General features: G+C 38.1%; 1 protein-coding gene across 5 annotated transcripts in view; it reads right to left on the reverse strand.

The window, feature by feature from the left end:
* Positions 1-17,547, reverse strand: part of STAG1 (STAG1 cohesin complex component) — a 401,927-nt gene that overhangs the window by 69,172 nt on the left and 315,208 nt on the right. For all 5 annotated transcript variants that reach the window (XM_077991519.1, XM_015132094.3, XM_077991520.1 and 2 more), the window contains 5 exons: positions 16,791-16,883; positions 16,604-16,693; positions 16,245-16,448; positions 14,932-15,002; positions 11,099-11,186 (listed from right to left, as the gene is read on the reverse strand). In XM_077991519.1, the coding sequence (XP_077847645.1) occupies positions 11,099-11,186; positions 14,932-15,002; positions 16,245-16,448; positions 16,604-16,693; positions 16,791-16,883 (546 nt within the window). The remainder of the gene's footprint in view (positions 1-11,098; positions 11,187-14,931; positions 15,003-16,244; positions 16,449-16,603; positions 16,694-16,790; positions 16,884-17,547) is intronic.

A 17,547-nucleotide genomic window follows, 5' to 3' on the forward strand; every position in this document is an offset into this window, starting at 1 on the left:
TCAAGTAAAAAATTCATGCAATAAAAGGTTAACTTCCGTGATTAAAGAATTAAAAGATTTCCCAAAGAATCCATTTCCCAAAGAATGGATTACGAAGCAGGCTAATGCACATTAATTCTTGGCAACTCAAGACTCTGAAATTGTATTGTCAAGCTTACATATAAATTCCAAATATCGGAAACAAGGAAGAGTAAAAAGAAAAATCATATGTCAACAGTGTGGTGTAGAGATTATATTCTCTTTTTGCAATCTCTTTTTTTTTTTGAGAGAGGGAGTTTTGCTCTTGTTGCCCAGGCTGGAGCGCAGTTGCGCAATCTCAGTTCACTGCAATCTCGGCCTTCCGGGTTCGAGCGATTCTCCTGTCTCAGCCTCCCGAGTAGCTGGGATTATAGGCATGTGCCATCATGCCCACCTAATTTTGTATTTTTAGTAGAGATAGCATTTTGCCATATTGGCCAGGCTGGTCTCGAACTCCTAACCTCAGGTGGTCCGCATGCCTCAGTCTCCCAAAGTGCTGGGATTACAGGTGTAAGCCACCGCGCCCGGCCTCTTTCATTAATGTTTTATACTTTTCAGCATACATATCTTGCACATACTTTGTTAGATTTATACCTGTTTCATGTTTTTGGCGCTATTGTAAATAATACATTTATACATTTCATAATATTTCACTTTTCAATTGTTCATTGCTAAACAATTGTTTTTTATTTTGAGACAGAGTCTCACTCTGTCACCTAGACTGGAGTGCAGTGGTGCGATCTTGGCTCACTGCAACCTCTACCTCCCGGGTTCAAGTCATTCTCATGCCTCAGCCTCTCAAGTATCTGGGATTACAGGTGTATGCCACCATGCTAAGCAATTTTTTGTATTTTTAGTAGAGACAGAGTTTCATCATGTTGGACAAGCTGGTCTCAAACTCCTGACCTCAGGTGATCTGCTCACCTCAGCCTCCCAAAGTGTTGGGATTACAAGCACGAGTCACTATGCCTGGACTGTATTTTAATTTAAAAAGCATTAGATGGGAGGCTGAGGCAGTAGATCGCTTGAACCCAGGAGCCGGAGGTTGCAGTGAGCTGAGATCGTGCCACTGCACTCCAGCCTGGGCGACAGAGCAAGACTCTATCTCAAAAAAAAAAAAAAAAAAAAAAAAAAAACAAAAGCATTAGATGTGCATGGTAAAATATCCAACAGTGTAACTGGTGTACAATTCAAATTAACTTTCTTCCCCACTAAAGATCTCTAGTTTTCCACTGAGAAAGCCACTGTCAATAGTTTCTTATGAAACATCTGAAAATAAGTTTCAACTAAATGTATGTATATATAAATCTTCTCATCATCCTTTATCCTGCTGTATTTAACTGGTTCTCTGTAGATGAACATGTAGAATGTTTTAAATTTTAAATATTCATAAATGCTACAATGAACATATTTGCACCTATGCCTTTGTACACACATCCAAGTATATATTTATAATCTAAATTCCTGGAACCACAAATCCTCAGAGAACGGTATATCCACTTTCAATTTTGATAGAGATTTGGCAAAGTAATCCATGCATACAACAGTATTTGAGAGTAGTCAGGTATTTTTAAAAAAACATTATCAGAGTTTCTCATGCATACACATAGTTGAGAGTTACTATAACAGAACCTAGAATGGAGAGAGGGTGAAACTGAGGTTACTAAAACAGAAAGGTTCTGATGTGAACCTCAAAAGAAAGTACTAGGTTGGTGCAAAAGTAATTGCGTTTTTTTTGCCATTAAAAGTAATGGCAAAAACCGCTGTTACTTTTGCACCAACCTGTAAGGGATTAAACTAAGGATATGGTAGTAGGGCTAAAAGAGTATGGCAAGAAGATATTCAGAGGGTAGAATTTATAAAAAACAACCAAGAGCCTCATGAGATTAAGGATTGCTTGTAGCACACCATTATATCCTCAGGACTTGGCACCCAAATGCATTTTTTGGTGAATAATGACAAGGTAAACAGCAAGTAGGATGTAAAGTGTGTGTGCTGATGAAGAAAAGGGAGGCATTAACCTAGATTCATGTCTTTTTGACTTAGGAGTCTAGACAGATAAAAAATGGATAGAAGAATACTAAAAGGTTTTGATACAGTATGACCAAGGAATAATCAGAAGTACGTAACTAAAATAATTTATAAGCTCAGTCATGGAAATAAGTGTGTAGTCTTCTAAGAAAAACATTACTCTATCAACATAAAAAAAACATAAATAATAAGTCACAAGCCAGGCATGGTGCCTCACACCTGTAATCCCAGCACTTTGGGAGGCTGAGGTAGGTGGATCACCTGAGGTCAGGAGTTTGAGACCAGCCTGGCCAACATGGTGAAACCCTGTTTCTACTAAAAATATAAAAATTGGCTGGCCATGGTAGCGTGCACTGTAGTCCCAGCTACTCGGGAGGCAGAGGCAGGAGAATTGGTTGAACCTGGAGGCAGAGGTTGCAGTGAGCCAAGATCGCACCACTATTCTCCAGCCTGGGTGACAGCGCAAGACTCCGTCTCCAAAACACAAATTAAAATAAAAGTAAATAAATAGTAAGTCACAATCTATCCAAAAACCAATAACCGCTATTGGCTTAAATGTGACTACTTTTTTTTTTTTTCTTTGAGACACTCTCACCCAGGCTGGAGTGCAGAGGCACGATCTCGGCTCACCGCATACTCTGCCTCCCAGGTACAAGTGATTCTTCCACCTCAGTCTCCCGAGTAGCTGGGATTACAGGAGCATGCCACTATGCTCAGCTAATTTTTGTATTTTTAGTATAGATGGGGTTTTGCCATGTTGCCCAGGCTGGTCTCAAACTCCTGGCCTGAAGTCATCCACCTGCCTTAGCCTCCCAACATGCTAGGATTACAGCTGTGAGTCACTGTGCCCAGCCAAAATGTGGCCACATTGAAACTCACCCCCTACATTACATTCAGTCTGAAGAATGTGTTCATGTCTAGTTCATGATGATGTATTAAATACTAGCATCTAATCTCTCCCCATAATTGCCACTAAAACACATAAAAAGATATCCGAAAAAAGATAAATACAGCTAGGTGTTGTGGCTCATGACTGTAATACCAGTATTTGGGTTGGCAGTGGTGGGAGGATCCCATTTGAGCCCAGGAGTTCCAAACCAGCCTGGGCAACACAGTGAGACCCCATCTCTATGAAATATGTCTTTTAAAAAATGAGCTGGGGTGTGGTGGCTTAGACCTGTGGTCCCAGCTCCTTGGGAGGCTGAGGGCCTGGGAGGTAGAGGATGCGGTGAACTGTGATTGTGCCACTGCCCTCCAACCTGTGCAACAGGGCAAGTCCTTGTCTAAGAAAAAAAAAAAGTAAATAAATAAATACAAAAAATAAGAGTTTGCTGGCCGAGCATGGTGGCTCACGCCTGGAATCCCAGAACTTTGGGAGGCCAAGGCAGGCAGATGACCTGAGGTCAGGAGTTCAAGACCAGCCTGGCCAACATGGTGAAACCTTTTCTCTACCAAAAATACAAAAATTATCTCGGTGTGGTGGCAGGCTCCTGTAATCCCAGCTACTTGGGAAGCTGAGGCAGGAGAATTGCTTGAACCTGGGAAGTGGAGGTTGCCTGCAGTGAGCTGAGATCACACTACTACACTCCAGCCTGGGCGACAGAGCAAGACTCTGTTTTAAAATAAAAAGTTTGCCATAACGCCAACATTAGAAGACATGGGTAAAGTGGAAGAGTAGTGCAAGCTATCATAAACAACACATTAGTAGCAGAAAATGGGAAGAGACAATGAAAAAAATTTAAAAACCTGGATTTGAGTGGTGTGCCATAGCTATGTGACCTAAGGCTATTTAATATCTTTGGTTTCATCACCAACAAAACGAAAATGGTATTTTGAAACAAATGTAAAGACTTAAAATGAAACAAATGTAAAAACTTAAAAAGACTTAAATGTAAAAGACTTAAAGTCACCAGCCTTGTGGCTCCCTCCTGTAATCCCAGCACTTTGGGAGGCCAAGGTGGGTGGATCACTTGAGGTCAGGAGCTTGAGACCAGCCTGTCAACATAGTGAAATTTCATCTCTACTAAAAATGCAAAAATTAGCTGGGCACGGTGCACATGCCTGTCATCCCAGCTATTTGGGGAGGCTGAGGCATGAGAATCTCTTGAAAATACAAAAATTAGCTGGGCACAGTGGCATATGCCTGTCATCCCAGCTATCCGGGAGGCTGAAGAATGGGAACTGTTTGAACCCAGGAGGTGGAGGTTGCGGTGAGCTGAGATCACTGCACTCGAGCTTGGGCAGGCAAGGGGAGAGTTTAAAATAGTACCTAGTAAATAATAAGAGCAAAATAAAAGTTTTCTATCCTGATGACTTGAGAGGCCCAAAGTTAGTGATATATGATTACACTTCATTTTCATGGGTGTAGTCACACAATTTTGTTCTATAGCAAATACTATTTACAAAAACACCTGTAAATGCTCGATTGGTTTTCCATTTTTAGAATCTACTGAGGGTTGTAGAAACTATAAAGCAGAAAATTAGTATTTTTCCAGAAAATTAATATTTCATCTTCCAAATGGTTTCATGAAAAAAATAAAATAAAAAAATTATTTTTCTTAGAGGTCATCTGAGATGACATTTAAATTTAAAACTATACCAACAGAAAATAGGAACAAAGTCACAGAATAGAAAGAATTTAAATATATCTTGACTTTATTCTACAAAAGTGGGCATAAGAGATATTACAATAAATTCTGAAATGTGTGCTTTTCACAAGCTGATGATTATTGTTGTTACAGAACTGCAGTAACTTTCAGTACTTTTCACAGATTAAAAATAATTCATTAGCACAAAAAAGGTCAGGCTTGGTGGCTCATGCCTGTAATCCCAGCACTTTGGGAGGCCAAGGCGGGTGGATCACAAGGTCAGGAGTTCAAGACCAGCCTGTCCAAGATGGTGAAATCCCATCTCTACTAAAAACACAAAAATTAGCTGGGCGTGGTGGTGGGCACCTGTAATCCCAGCTACTTGGGAGGCTGAGGCAGAGAATTACTTGAACCTGGGAGGTGGAGGTTGCAGTGAGCAAAGATCACACCAGCCTCCTGAGTAGCTGGGATTACAGGCATGGGCCACGAAGCCTGACCTTTCTAAAGTACATAGGAACTGGATTGAAAGGAACTCCCACTGGCCAAATCTGCTACAATTTGATAACCAAAATAAAAAACAAGAGTACTGATTTAAAACTTCTCAAATAAAACAGGTATCCAAGAGTCTACAGTGATACCAATTTTTCTTAAAGGAATTTAAAATTGTAAAAAGTGAATGAGTGAATGAATAAATGAAAGGAGAAAGGAAAGTTCTTCCTTACCATACAGTGCCAACTAAGAAATACAAAATAAACAACAGAGTTAGACAATCATCATTTTAGTCACTACTCTGTGACCAGGAGAGTAATAACTGAATCAGGCAAGGATCATAAATGGATACTAAAACTATTATGTCAGAGTCTGATAAGAAACAGAATTATTACATAGTTTTAAAGAATACTTCTACAGCTCACTTCAGTAATTAAAAAGGACACTGGTAACTACATAGGAGAAACTTGGCAGACCTCACTTTAGTCAGTGATCAGAGTTAATAACATGAATAATGAACAAACTGACATCACATGCCACCTGATGTGATGCATTGAGGACAAAATATCATTTATGTAGTAGTCCTGCCAAGAAAGTGAAACTAAAATTTAAACATGCAGATCAGGCAAAACTCAAGTAAGAACATTCTGTAAAATAACTAGTCTATACTCTTCAAAATGTCATGAAACATAAAGGCTCAGAAACAATTCCAGATTAAAGGAGACAAAAACAAAATAACAACTAAATGCAATGTATTATTCTGCATTGGGTCCTAGGCTGAAAAAAAACTGTTAAAGGTTCAGGTAGTTGTGGCATTTTTTTTTTTCTTCTGACCGAATCTCGTTCTATCACCCAGGCTGGAGTCCAGTGGCGCAATCTCGGCTCACTGCAAGGTCCTGTTCTTGGGTTTCTTGGGTTCAAGTGATTCGAGTGCCTCAGCCCCCTAAGTAGCTGGGATTACAGGGACATGCCACCACACCTGGCTAATTTTTGTAGTTTTAGTAGAGACAGGATTTTACCATGTAGGCCAGGCTGGTCTCAAACTCCTGACCTCAAGTGATCTACCCACCTTGGTCTACAAAGTGCTGGGATTACAGGTATGAGCCACCATGCCTGACCTAATATACATTTTGCATATGCATATTAACATATGTAACACACACATTGTATTTATAATATACTATATATTTGTATAATGTATATATCCATATATACATATATAAAATATGTATATTATATAATAATTATATGGTATATGTATATTTATATATTATATAATATATACACATATTATATACATATATGTATATATGAAAATTATATACATATATTATATATGATTATCATATATAATAATATATATGCAGAAATGTAAATAATAAATAATATAATATAATATAAAATAATATAAAGTGCAGAAATGTGGGAAAATATTGAAAATGGATTAGGTGAATTTTCTGTAACATTTCTATAATTTGATTTTTAAAAAATTATTAGAATAGGTAATTTCTTTTTGGTCTGCCACATATTTTTTACTTTTTAGATATTAAAAAAAAATTTTTTTTGAGATGGGAGTTTTGTTAGTTGCCCAGGCTGGAGTGTAATGGTGTGATCTCAGCTCACTGCAACCTCTGCCTCCTGGGTTCAAGCGATTCTCCTGCCTCAGCCTCCCAAGTAGCTGGGATAACAGACACGTGCCACCATGCCCGGCTAATTTCGTATTTTTAGTAGAGACAGCATTTTGCCATATTGGCCAGGCTGGTCTCGAACTTCTGTCCTTATGTGATCTGCCTGCCTCAGCCTCCCAAAAGGCTTGGATTACAGGCATGCGCCACCATGCCTGGCCAGTCTTCCACATATTCTAAAACTATAATGGTTAAAACAGTACTGGTATGATAAAAGATAAATCACTAAGAGGGGAAAAAAATAACACAAATACACAGGCGTACCCTGGATATAGCACAAGTTTACTCCCAGACATCACAAAAAAGCAAATTTTGTAATAAAGCAAGTCACAAAACCTTTGGTTTCGCAATGCATATAAAAGTGTGCAATAGCATTATGTCTGAAAAAACAATGTACACAGCTTAAGTAAAAAATATAATACTTCATGGCTACAAAATGCTAATGATCACCTGACTCTTCAGTGAGTCATAATTTTTTCAGTGGTGGAGGATCTTGCTTCAAATGTTAATGGCTGCTGACTTAACAGGGTGGTTGTTGAAGGTTGGTGTGGCTATGGCAATTTCTCAAGATGGCAGTGAAGTTTGCTGTATCAACAGATTCTTCCTTTCATAAAAGATTTCTCTGCAGCACTGATGCTGTTTGACAACATTTTCTTCACAGACCTTCTTTCAAAACTGGAGACAACCCTCTCACACCCTTATCACTGCTTTATCAACTACATTTATGTAATATCCTAAATTCTTCGTTGTCATTTTAACAATGTTCACAGCACCTTCACTAGGAGTAAATGCCATCTCTTTCATTGCTTATCCATAAGAAGCAACTCCTCATCTCTTCAAGTTTGAGCAGGAGATTGCAGCAACTCAGGCTCCACTTCTAATTCTAGTTCTCTTGCTATCTCCACTACATCTGAGTGACTTTCTTTACTTGTCTTAACCCCTCAAAGTCATCCATGAACACTGATATAAACTTCTTCCAAACTCCTGTTAATGCTGATAGTTGGACCTCCTCCCATGAATCACGAATTTCTTAATGGCGTCTAGAATGGTGAATCCTTCCCAAAAGTTTCTCAGACGCATCAGCGGAGTCACTTTCTATGGCAGCCATAAGACTTAACGCAATGTTTTTTTCTTAAATAATTAAGGCTTGAAAGTAAAAATTCCTTTTGCTGTGTTAGCAGTCATGAATCATGAGAGAAGTGTGACTCTTCCACTTGAACATTAAGAAACACTGTAGAGTTATTAAGTGGCCTAATTTCAATATTGTTTTGTCTCAGGGAATAGGGAGCCTGCGAGGGAAAGGGATTAGGGAAGGGCCTGTCATGGAGCAGTCAAAACACACACAACATTAATGGATTAAGTCCAGCATCTTATGTGGGAACAGTTCATAGTGCCCCAAAACAATTACAATAGAAACATCAAAGATTGCTGATCACCAATCACCATAACAGATTTAATACTAACAAAAAAGTCTGAAATAACCAAGATTTACCAAAATGTGACACAGAAACACTAAGTCGGCATATGCTTTTGGGAAAATGGCACTGATAGCCTTGCTTGATGCAGGGTTGCCGCAAACCTTCAATTTGAAAAAAACCACGCAATAAAGCAAAGCACACTAAAATGAGGTATGCCTGTGTAACAACTCAGTAAAGGAAGGCACTAGGAACTTCTAGTTGAACTGGTTATCATTTAAAAAAAAAAAAAAAAAAAAAAAGTCAAGCATATAGACAATGTAGTCTCCCCAAACAGCTAGAAAGTTTTAAGGTATCTTCAAAACATTAAGAACAACTGAGGGTCAACAGTAATAAACATTTTGGTAGCTCTTCAGCACCCCTGCTCTAAAAGGTATTTTCTCTGAGTTCTTATTGTAAGCACACAGCTGGAACCTTAAAAAGTGAGCTTGCATGGTTGTATTAAGAAGTGGTTGAGGGTTGGGTGCAGTGGCTCATGCCCGAAATCCCAACACTTTGCGAAGCCAAGGCAAGCAGGTCACTTGAGGTCGGGAGTTCAAGACCAGCCTGGCCAACATGGGGAAACCTCGTCTCCACTAAAACTACAAAAACTAGCCCAGCGTGGTGACGCAGGCCTATAATTCCAGCTACTCAGGAGGACAAGGCGGAAGAATCGCTTGAACCCAGGAGGTAGAGGTCACAGTGAGCAGAGACCACGCCACTGCACTCCAGCCTGTGTGACAGAGTGAGACTCCATCTCAAACAAACAAAAAAGAAGTGGTTAAATATAGAATTTCTGTATTTTCAACAGTATCTTAAGAGATATTTATCAGAGCTGCTAAAATGAACAAGAGTACAATCTAGTCATATTTGAGTCATGCACTCAAACTTCATACACATGGTTAAAAATATGTGTTTAAGAAATTAACAAACTTAAAGCCACAAAACCTTTTTTTTTTGAGATGGAGTCTCTCGCTCTGTCACCCAGGCTGGAGTGCAGTGGTGCAATCTCGGCTCATTGCAACCTCTGCCTGCTGGCTTCAAGCGATTCTCCTGCCTCACCCTCCCGAGTAGCTGGGACTACAGGCGCCCGCCACCGTGCCCGGCTAATTTTTGTATTTTTAGTAGAGACAGGGTTTCGCCATATTGGCCAGGCTGGTCTTGAACTCCTGGCCTTGTGATCCGCCCACCTTGGCCTCCCAAAGTGCTGGGATTACAGGTGTGAGCCACCGCGCCCAGCCCCTAAAGCCACAAAACTTTTAATGTCACATAAGTATGCTCTTTTATCCAACAATAAAAATGGAGGAAATAAGACATATGCAATGAACATAAGCAACAGAAAACAAAAATAACAATAGAAGACAACATTGCGAAGCTGTCATGAGTCAGTACTAGGACAATAATGATGGTATGGTAAGTCTAAAAATTTTGATACAGTAGATGAAACAGAGATGTACACTTATTCTCTACCTGGAGAAAGAGAAAAGAATAAAAAGAATATCTTAACTCTCTCATTCACTTTCAAATTAGAAGCATGGCTTGAAAATATGAGTGAATTTTATTTAGGCTGCTGGTCTGAGATAAAGAGAGGATGGGAAGTTGGTGTCAGCAACACATTTTAAAAAAGACAGGGTAAAGTATTTAGTGTCTTTTCACAAACTACAATAAGAACGCCTAACATAATCAGGGACATTTGTGGGGACCAAGAAAATGACTAATGTTATGCAATTCAAATGAATTAATCACAGCAATAATAAAGTACTGTTTTCATAATTAACTATTTTTTTTTTTTTTTTGAGACAGAGTCTCACTCTGTCGCCAAGGCTGAAGTGCAGTGGCATCATCTTGGCTCACTGCAACCTCTGCCTCCCAGGTTTAAGCGATTCTCCAGCTTCAGCCTCCCAAGTAGCTGGGGACTACAGGCGCATGCCACTGCATCTAGCTAATTTTTAAATTTTTAGTAGAGATGGGGTTTCACCATGTTGGCCAGGTTGGTCTCGAACTTCTGACCTCAGGTGATTCACCCTGCCTTGACCTCCCAAAGGGCTGGGATTATAGGCATGAACCACTGCGCTCAGCCCATGATTAACTTTTAATATAAGATTATTATTTTATCTGTTGAAATTCTTACTGCTTTAGAGCAATAAAGTATCATCTAAGCATTCTATATTACCAAATGGAAATGAATGAGATAACCCCTAAATACTACCTACACTTAATGATGGAGTTGATATTTTGGTCTACATGAATGTCTACAGTGTACAGAATAACTCCTTCCTTTCTCATACTGAATCAAGTAGAGTAATTATTCTACCGAAGTCTTTTTCAGATTAGGCAAAATTTGTTGAATTCCTGCCCCTTCTACTCTAACTTGTATATATGAGTGTACAAAGGTCTAAAGTCTATTAAAGGCTGCCATGTTAATTTATGGTTCTAATATAAAAACTAAGCCATGCTTAATGTGATTAATACCTAGAACAGGGCTGGAATATACCCATCATCAATTTTCATTACATAATGAATAAACTGAAAGTTTTAAAATTGCTGCCATAGATATTAATGGTATTTTTCCTAAGAGAGCAAAGTCTACCTTAACATTAACATTTTTACGGTATGTTATAGCAAAAGTTTTCTATTTTTTCTACTCTAACACATAAGCCGATATAATATACTTATCAGTAATATTCAATTACTATAGCAATAATTCTCTCAAAAGAGGCAGCTGCCCTAAGAATTATCAACTATTTTCTATAAAAGGCTTCTGATAATCATATGACTTCAGAAAAACTTAACTTTCTAGAGTCATACAGAAGGAATATCAATAAACTCCTACCTGTTCTGGCATGGCTCCATGTTCAATTCCAGTCTTCAATAATCTGTAGCAATTACCAAAGAGATCCCATTTTGTGAGATCATGTGCACTGAAATAAACAAAAATGCATTTGTTTTATTCTAGAATGGAAAGAAATTTAAATTTGAGCTCAGTTCAAGTGAGTGGAAAAATAAAATAATTTCATTTCGGTTGGGCACAGTGGCTCACGCCTGTAATTCCAGCACTTTAGGAGGCCACAGCTGGCAAATTACTTGAGGTCAGGAGTTTGAGACCAGCCTGGCCAACATGGTGAAACCCCGTCTCTACTAAAAATACACACACAAAAATTAGTTGGGCATGGTGGTGCATGCCTGTAGTCCCAGCTACTTGGGAGGCCGAGGCAGGAGAATCACTTGAACCCAGGACACAGAGCAGTGAAACAAGATTGCACCACTGCACTCCAGTGTGGGTAACTGAGCAAGACTCTGTCTCAGGAAAAAAAAAAAAAATTTTTTTCATTTCCATAAAGGGAATGCTCATTAAATGCTCAAATGTGAAAGAAAGGTAGAAAGGAAAAGGAAATAAAAAGAGATGATTCTAAGAATTTATTAAAGAAATCAACAAAAACAAAACCTCACATATTTAACTCAAAGTTTCTACCACGTGGTTTAAGCTCACATTCTATTCCATATATGGATAAACTCCCTTTATTGTATATATAAAAGTACCTTTTTTGTTTTATTTTTACTTTTTTTAAGACAGGGTCTCGCTCTGTCGCCTAGGCTGGAGTACAGTGGCAAGATCTCGGCTCACTGCAATCTCTGCCTCCTGGGTTCAAGAGATTCTCATGCCTCAGCCTCCTGAGTAGCTGGGACTACAGGCGTGTGCCATGACACCTGGCTAATTTTTATATTTTTGTAGAGATGGGGTTTCACCATGTTGGCCAGGCTGGTCTTGAACTCCTCGACTCAAGAGATCCACCCGCCTTGGCCTCCCAAAATGCTGGGATTACAGGTGTGAGCCACCGCGTCAGGTCTATTTAAAAGTACATTTTAAAGAACTCCATTTACAATTTAAAAATAAAACCACACGCATATTTTTGAAAGAGAGATCTGTATTCCCAAAATGGAGATAAAGACAAAGGAAAGGAAAAATGGGAAAGCTCAAAAACTGCACTATAGCTATTTACTTGGGCTGAGGACTTACGAATGTGATAATGGTAAATTTTTATATTCTCATGAGCTCTACTACTAAAAATAGTCATTCTGACACTAGTAACTTCTGTTTTCAAATGACAGTTTTTTTTCTTTTAATAAAAGTTTGCTTTTCTAGGGAATTCTAAAAAAATTTACTTGTATATAAAGACTTAGATTTTGGAAACTGATTTTTAATTTTGAAGTACTGATCAGTGTAAAAACTATATTCAAACTCTCTTTGGACAACAAAGTTCTTTTTGTCCTTTCTTCATGGAGAAGACCGGCATATCTCATTACAAGGGAAGTGAAAATTACAATTTGACAACACAAATTTCAGTGATCTGAATCTTTCTTCCTTATTCAAATTCACCTGTTCTACTGACATAGTAAGAACACAATAAACAAGCATACAGGAACAATTCAGGAAAAAAGCTCACAAGAGTAACTCATGACTTTCCTGAAAATCTTATTTATTTTTGTCCTTTATGTTAACAAATAAAAATTAGTATATACTTATTGTATAGAGCATGTTGCTTTGAAATATGTATAAACTGTGGAATGACTAAATTGAGCTAATTAACATATCGATTACTTCACACACTTATCATCTCTTTCTTGTGGTGAGAACACTTAAAATCCACTCTTAGTTGGGTGCAGTGGCTCATGCCTGTAATCCCAGCGCTTTAGGAGGCCGAGGGAGGAAAACTGCTTAAGCCCGAGAATTTAAGACTAGCCTGGGCAACATGGCGAAACCCTGTCTCTAGAAAAAATAAAAAAAATTAGCCCAGTGTGGTAGCATGTTCCTGTAGTTCCAGTTACTTGGGAGACTGAGGTAGGAGGATCCCTTGTACACAGGAAGTTGAGGCTGTAGTGAGCCATGACTGTGCCACTGCACTCCAGCCTGGGTGAGAAAGCAAGACTCTGTCACAAAAATTTTTTTTGAAAAAATAAAAATATTAAAATCTACTCTCTTGGCAATTTTCAAGAATATAACACATTGTTTTTAACTATAGTCACCATGTTGTACAACAGATGGGTTGAATTTATTACTCCTAACTGAAATTTTATATCCTTTGACCAATATAAGCCCAACTGTCCTCCAGATTTTCTTTCTTTCTTTTTATTTTTTTCTGAGATGGAGTTTTGCTCTTGTTGCCCAGGCTGGAGTACAATGGTATGATCTCTGCTCACTGCAACCTCTGCCTCCTGGGTTCGTGCAATTCTCCTGCCTCAGACCTCCCGAGTAGCTGGGATTACAGGCGCACACCACCACGCCCGGCTAATTTTTTGTATTTTTAGTTGAGACGGGGTTTCACCATGGCCAGGGTGGTCCTGAACTCCTGACCTCAGATGATCCACCTGCCTCGGCCTTCCAGAGTGCTGGGATTACCTGTAGCACTCTAGCTGATGAAATAAGCCTGTCTAATTTGTTAAATACTCATGGGCTTAAACTTTTACAGTATATATTCATTACATTAAATGACAGCTAAATCATTATAGTAAATACATTTTATACCTTAAGTAATTAAATGACAGGCCAGGCACAGTGACTTACGTCTGTAATCCCAGCACTTTGGGAGGTCAAGTGCCAGTGGATCACTTGAGGTCAGGAGTTCAAGACCAGCCTAGCCAACATGGTGAAACCCATCTCCATTAAAAATATAAAAAGTAGCTGAGCATGGTGGTGCACACCTGTGGTCCCAGCTACTTGAGAGGCTAAGGCATAAGAATCACTTAAACCTGGGAGGCAGAGGTTGCAGTGATCCGAGATGGCACCACTACATTCCAGTCTGGGCAAGAGAGTGAGACTGTGTCAAAAAAAAAAAAAAAGGTAGTTCAGTGATAGCAAAACATAAATTATATAATCATCAAGATAAATCCGAATAAAGGAAAAACATCTCAATATTCCTCTAAAATTTCCATTTTTAAAAAAACATCTATTTTGTTTTAATTGAGATAGGATCTGCCTATTGCCCAGGCTGGTCTCAAACTCGTGGGGCTCAAGCAATCCACCTCCCTTGGCTTCCCAAAATGCTGGGATTATAGGTGTGAGTCATCACACCAGGCCTAAAATTCCCATTGTTATTAATGTCAAACACAACAGTCAGTCACTGTGTGCTGGCTGTTACATGTCATTCACTGAATCTATTTTATCTTTCTGTTGTTATTGAGATCAGATCTCACCATACTGCCCATGCTGAAGTGCAGTGGCTATTCACAGGTACTATCATGGGCCAGTGCCATGATCAAGCGCAGCCTTGAACTCCTGGGCTCAAGTGATCTTCCTTCCTCAACCTCCTCAGTGGCTGGGATCATAGCTCTGTGCCTGCACACTTGGGTTACTACATTTACTTTATTTATTTTTTGAGACAGCCTGTTGCCCAGGCTGGAGTGCAGAGGCGCGATCGCGGCTCACTGCAACCCCCACCTCCTGGGTTCAAGCGATTCTCCTGCGTCTCCTGCCTCAGCCTCCTGAGCAGCTGAGACCACAGGTGCACACTCTCATGCCCAATTTTTGTGTTTTTTGTACAGACAGGGTTTTGCCAGGCTGGTCTCCAATTCCTGGCTTCAAGCAATCTGCCCACCTTGGCCTCTCAAAGTGTTGGGGTTACAGGCATGAGCCACCTCGTTGCCTTTACTTTAAATAAAATAACGTACTTGTGAAAAGAAGTTAACCGCTTTAATGTAGAAAGAACATTGTAAATATCATCATCATCAGCTTCTTCTCCCTATAAAAAAAAGGAAACATCACATCATTACCACAACTTTACTCACATTATAGTATATTACTATTTACTGCCTATTCTTTTAAATTATATAAATAGTATATATTCATTGTAGATCCATAATACAAATAAGCAAAAAGGCAAAAACACCCATAACTCTAACAACCTAGAAATAATTTCTGCATTTTAAATGTTGTGATAAACATGACTTTGAAAAGCTTTCTGATTAATATTATAAGATAAAACCCTTTAAAATTTCTAAGTGAAAGGTATGTACTTGAAAGACTTTCAATGATTATTTCCAATATTTTATTGTCAGTCACTTTTGTAGCTTGAAAATCATAATGAATGAAAAATCATAATGGTTGAGTTCCAATAGTAGGAAAGAGTCTTTTATAAATCAGTTACGTGGTCATTAGAGCACAGAGAACTATGGAAGTCCCAGATTGCCTTATATAGATTGATGAGAGAGAGGGAAAGAGGAAGAAGTCACAGAAATAATTAGAAAATAAGCAATTGGGAGATGCTTGCTGATATCTTGGGCATACCATTGATAAGCAGGCATCCTTAAAAGCAGACTTAATTTGCATGCTCTATTCATTAGCATATCACAATAATTCAGCAATATTAAAATGTAAATAAGGTCCCAGAAATAGAAAATGAGTTAGGAAAAATTAGACTTTAAAGAGACTTTTTTTTGCTGGATGTGGTGGCTCGTGCCTGTAATCCCAGCACTTTGGGAGGCTGAGGTGGGCAGATCACTTGAGATCAGGGGTTCAACACCAGCCTGGCCAACCTGGTGAAAGCCCGTTTCTACTAAAAATAAAAAAATTAGCTGAGCGTGGTGACAGGTGCCTGTAATCCCAGCTACTCCAGAGGCTGAGGCAGGAGAATCACTTGAACCTGGGAGGCAGAAGTTGCGGTGAGCAATGAGCTGAGATCGTGCCACTGCATTCTAGCCTGGGTGACAAAGCAAGACTCTGTCTCAAAAAAAAAAAAAAAAAAAAAAATAAATTCTTGAAAGAGAAAAAAAATTCTAGTTTTTATGACAGATTTTTAGAATAAAAATAAGGCATAACCAAGGCTGATCTTTATAGAATACACAATTATAATAAGGTTGCTAAGTTTTGGAAGGGGCAGACAATTCTACTCGATTTCATTTTAAAATGAAAATGCTTTACACACTCAGCTATCTTAAATTCTTAGTCTATATTATTATATGTACACATTAACTTTAGAACAGACCTCTTGCAATAGGTCTTCCACAGAATGATTGAATCGATCTACAAACTCATCAATCAGCTGGCTTCGAGCTATGTCAACTCTGTTCTGGATGGTATATTCTTCACTGCATAAGATGCTATAGGTTTTACTGCAGGCTTCTAGAACATCTGATTCTACATGTTTCTCCACAACAAACTTAATCTGTTTTAATAAAGCATCCAGATGCTGAGAAGACAAAAAAAGAAAAACTGTAATATTTAGATTAATAAAAAATAAAAAATTAGCATCTGTCAAATAACAAATAAGCCTATAAGAGTACATGAAAATAATTCAGTTAATAAAACTATAATAGCTGAATTTCAATTTCACAGTATCATTACCTTTTCCATTCTACCTGTGCTGTAGATTTCTAAATCAAAATACTGTGGGATCTGTAGCAAGTTTGCTACCTTCTCTGCATCTGCAGAATACTAGAAGGAGAAGAAGCAAAGAAAAATACAGTAACTACTTTAATAGTACAATGAAAGCAAACTCAGTGACATAACAAAACTGTAAATGAAACTGTACCTTTGACAGTAACATAGGAAGTGTAATAATAAAATGTTCAGTCAATTTGTTTCTATCATCAATTTGAGTTTTCCTTTCTTTGGCAGTTAGCACCTAGAAATAAAGTCGGAAAAGAATTAAAGGGTGTTGTGCTAAATTATAAATCCAAAATGTTACATATATATATTGATGAAGCACTGGCAAATAATATAACCAAAAATTTAAGAGAGGCTTAATGACTGAAACAAATACATGAAAATTTATGCAAATTTTTACATAACATGCACTACTACCTTATCAAACAGCTAAAGTTTGGGCGAATTGCTATCTGTTTATGTCAAATAAAAATATACACATTTTAATAAAACCATAGTTACCATTATTAAAATACTGAAACCAATCAAACCCAATTTTTCTAGGGTTTTAATCTCAACGTGTTAACAGTGATCTTCCTATGTTAAATATACATACACTTTTTAAAGTAATGCTTTTTAAATACCAACAGAAGTTAATATATTCTCACTTATTTTTAAAGCATACACTAATAATATCTCTGGATTCATTTACATTTGAGTCTCCTTGTAACTAAGCTCATAAATCTGTTATACAGCAATCAACAAAAAAGAGTATAGTTTGTGCTCATAGAACAAATTTAAGCTGACAATGCTCATCACTTTAGCCTGTATCCAACTTGTGAAACCAGAGGTGACTCCAAAAATAAAATATTAAAATGCAAACTCAGTTTAACATAATAATTTCCCCTAAGTATTCTGCATTT

The sequence above is a fragment of the Macaca mulatta genome, chromosome 2, assembly GCF_049350105.2.
Source record: "Macaca mulatta isolate MMU2019108-1 chromosome 2, T2T-MMU8v2.0, whole genome shotgun sequence".
Lineage (NCBI taxonomy): Eukaryota > Metazoa > Chordata > Mammalia > Primates > Cercopithecidae > Macaca > Macaca mulatta.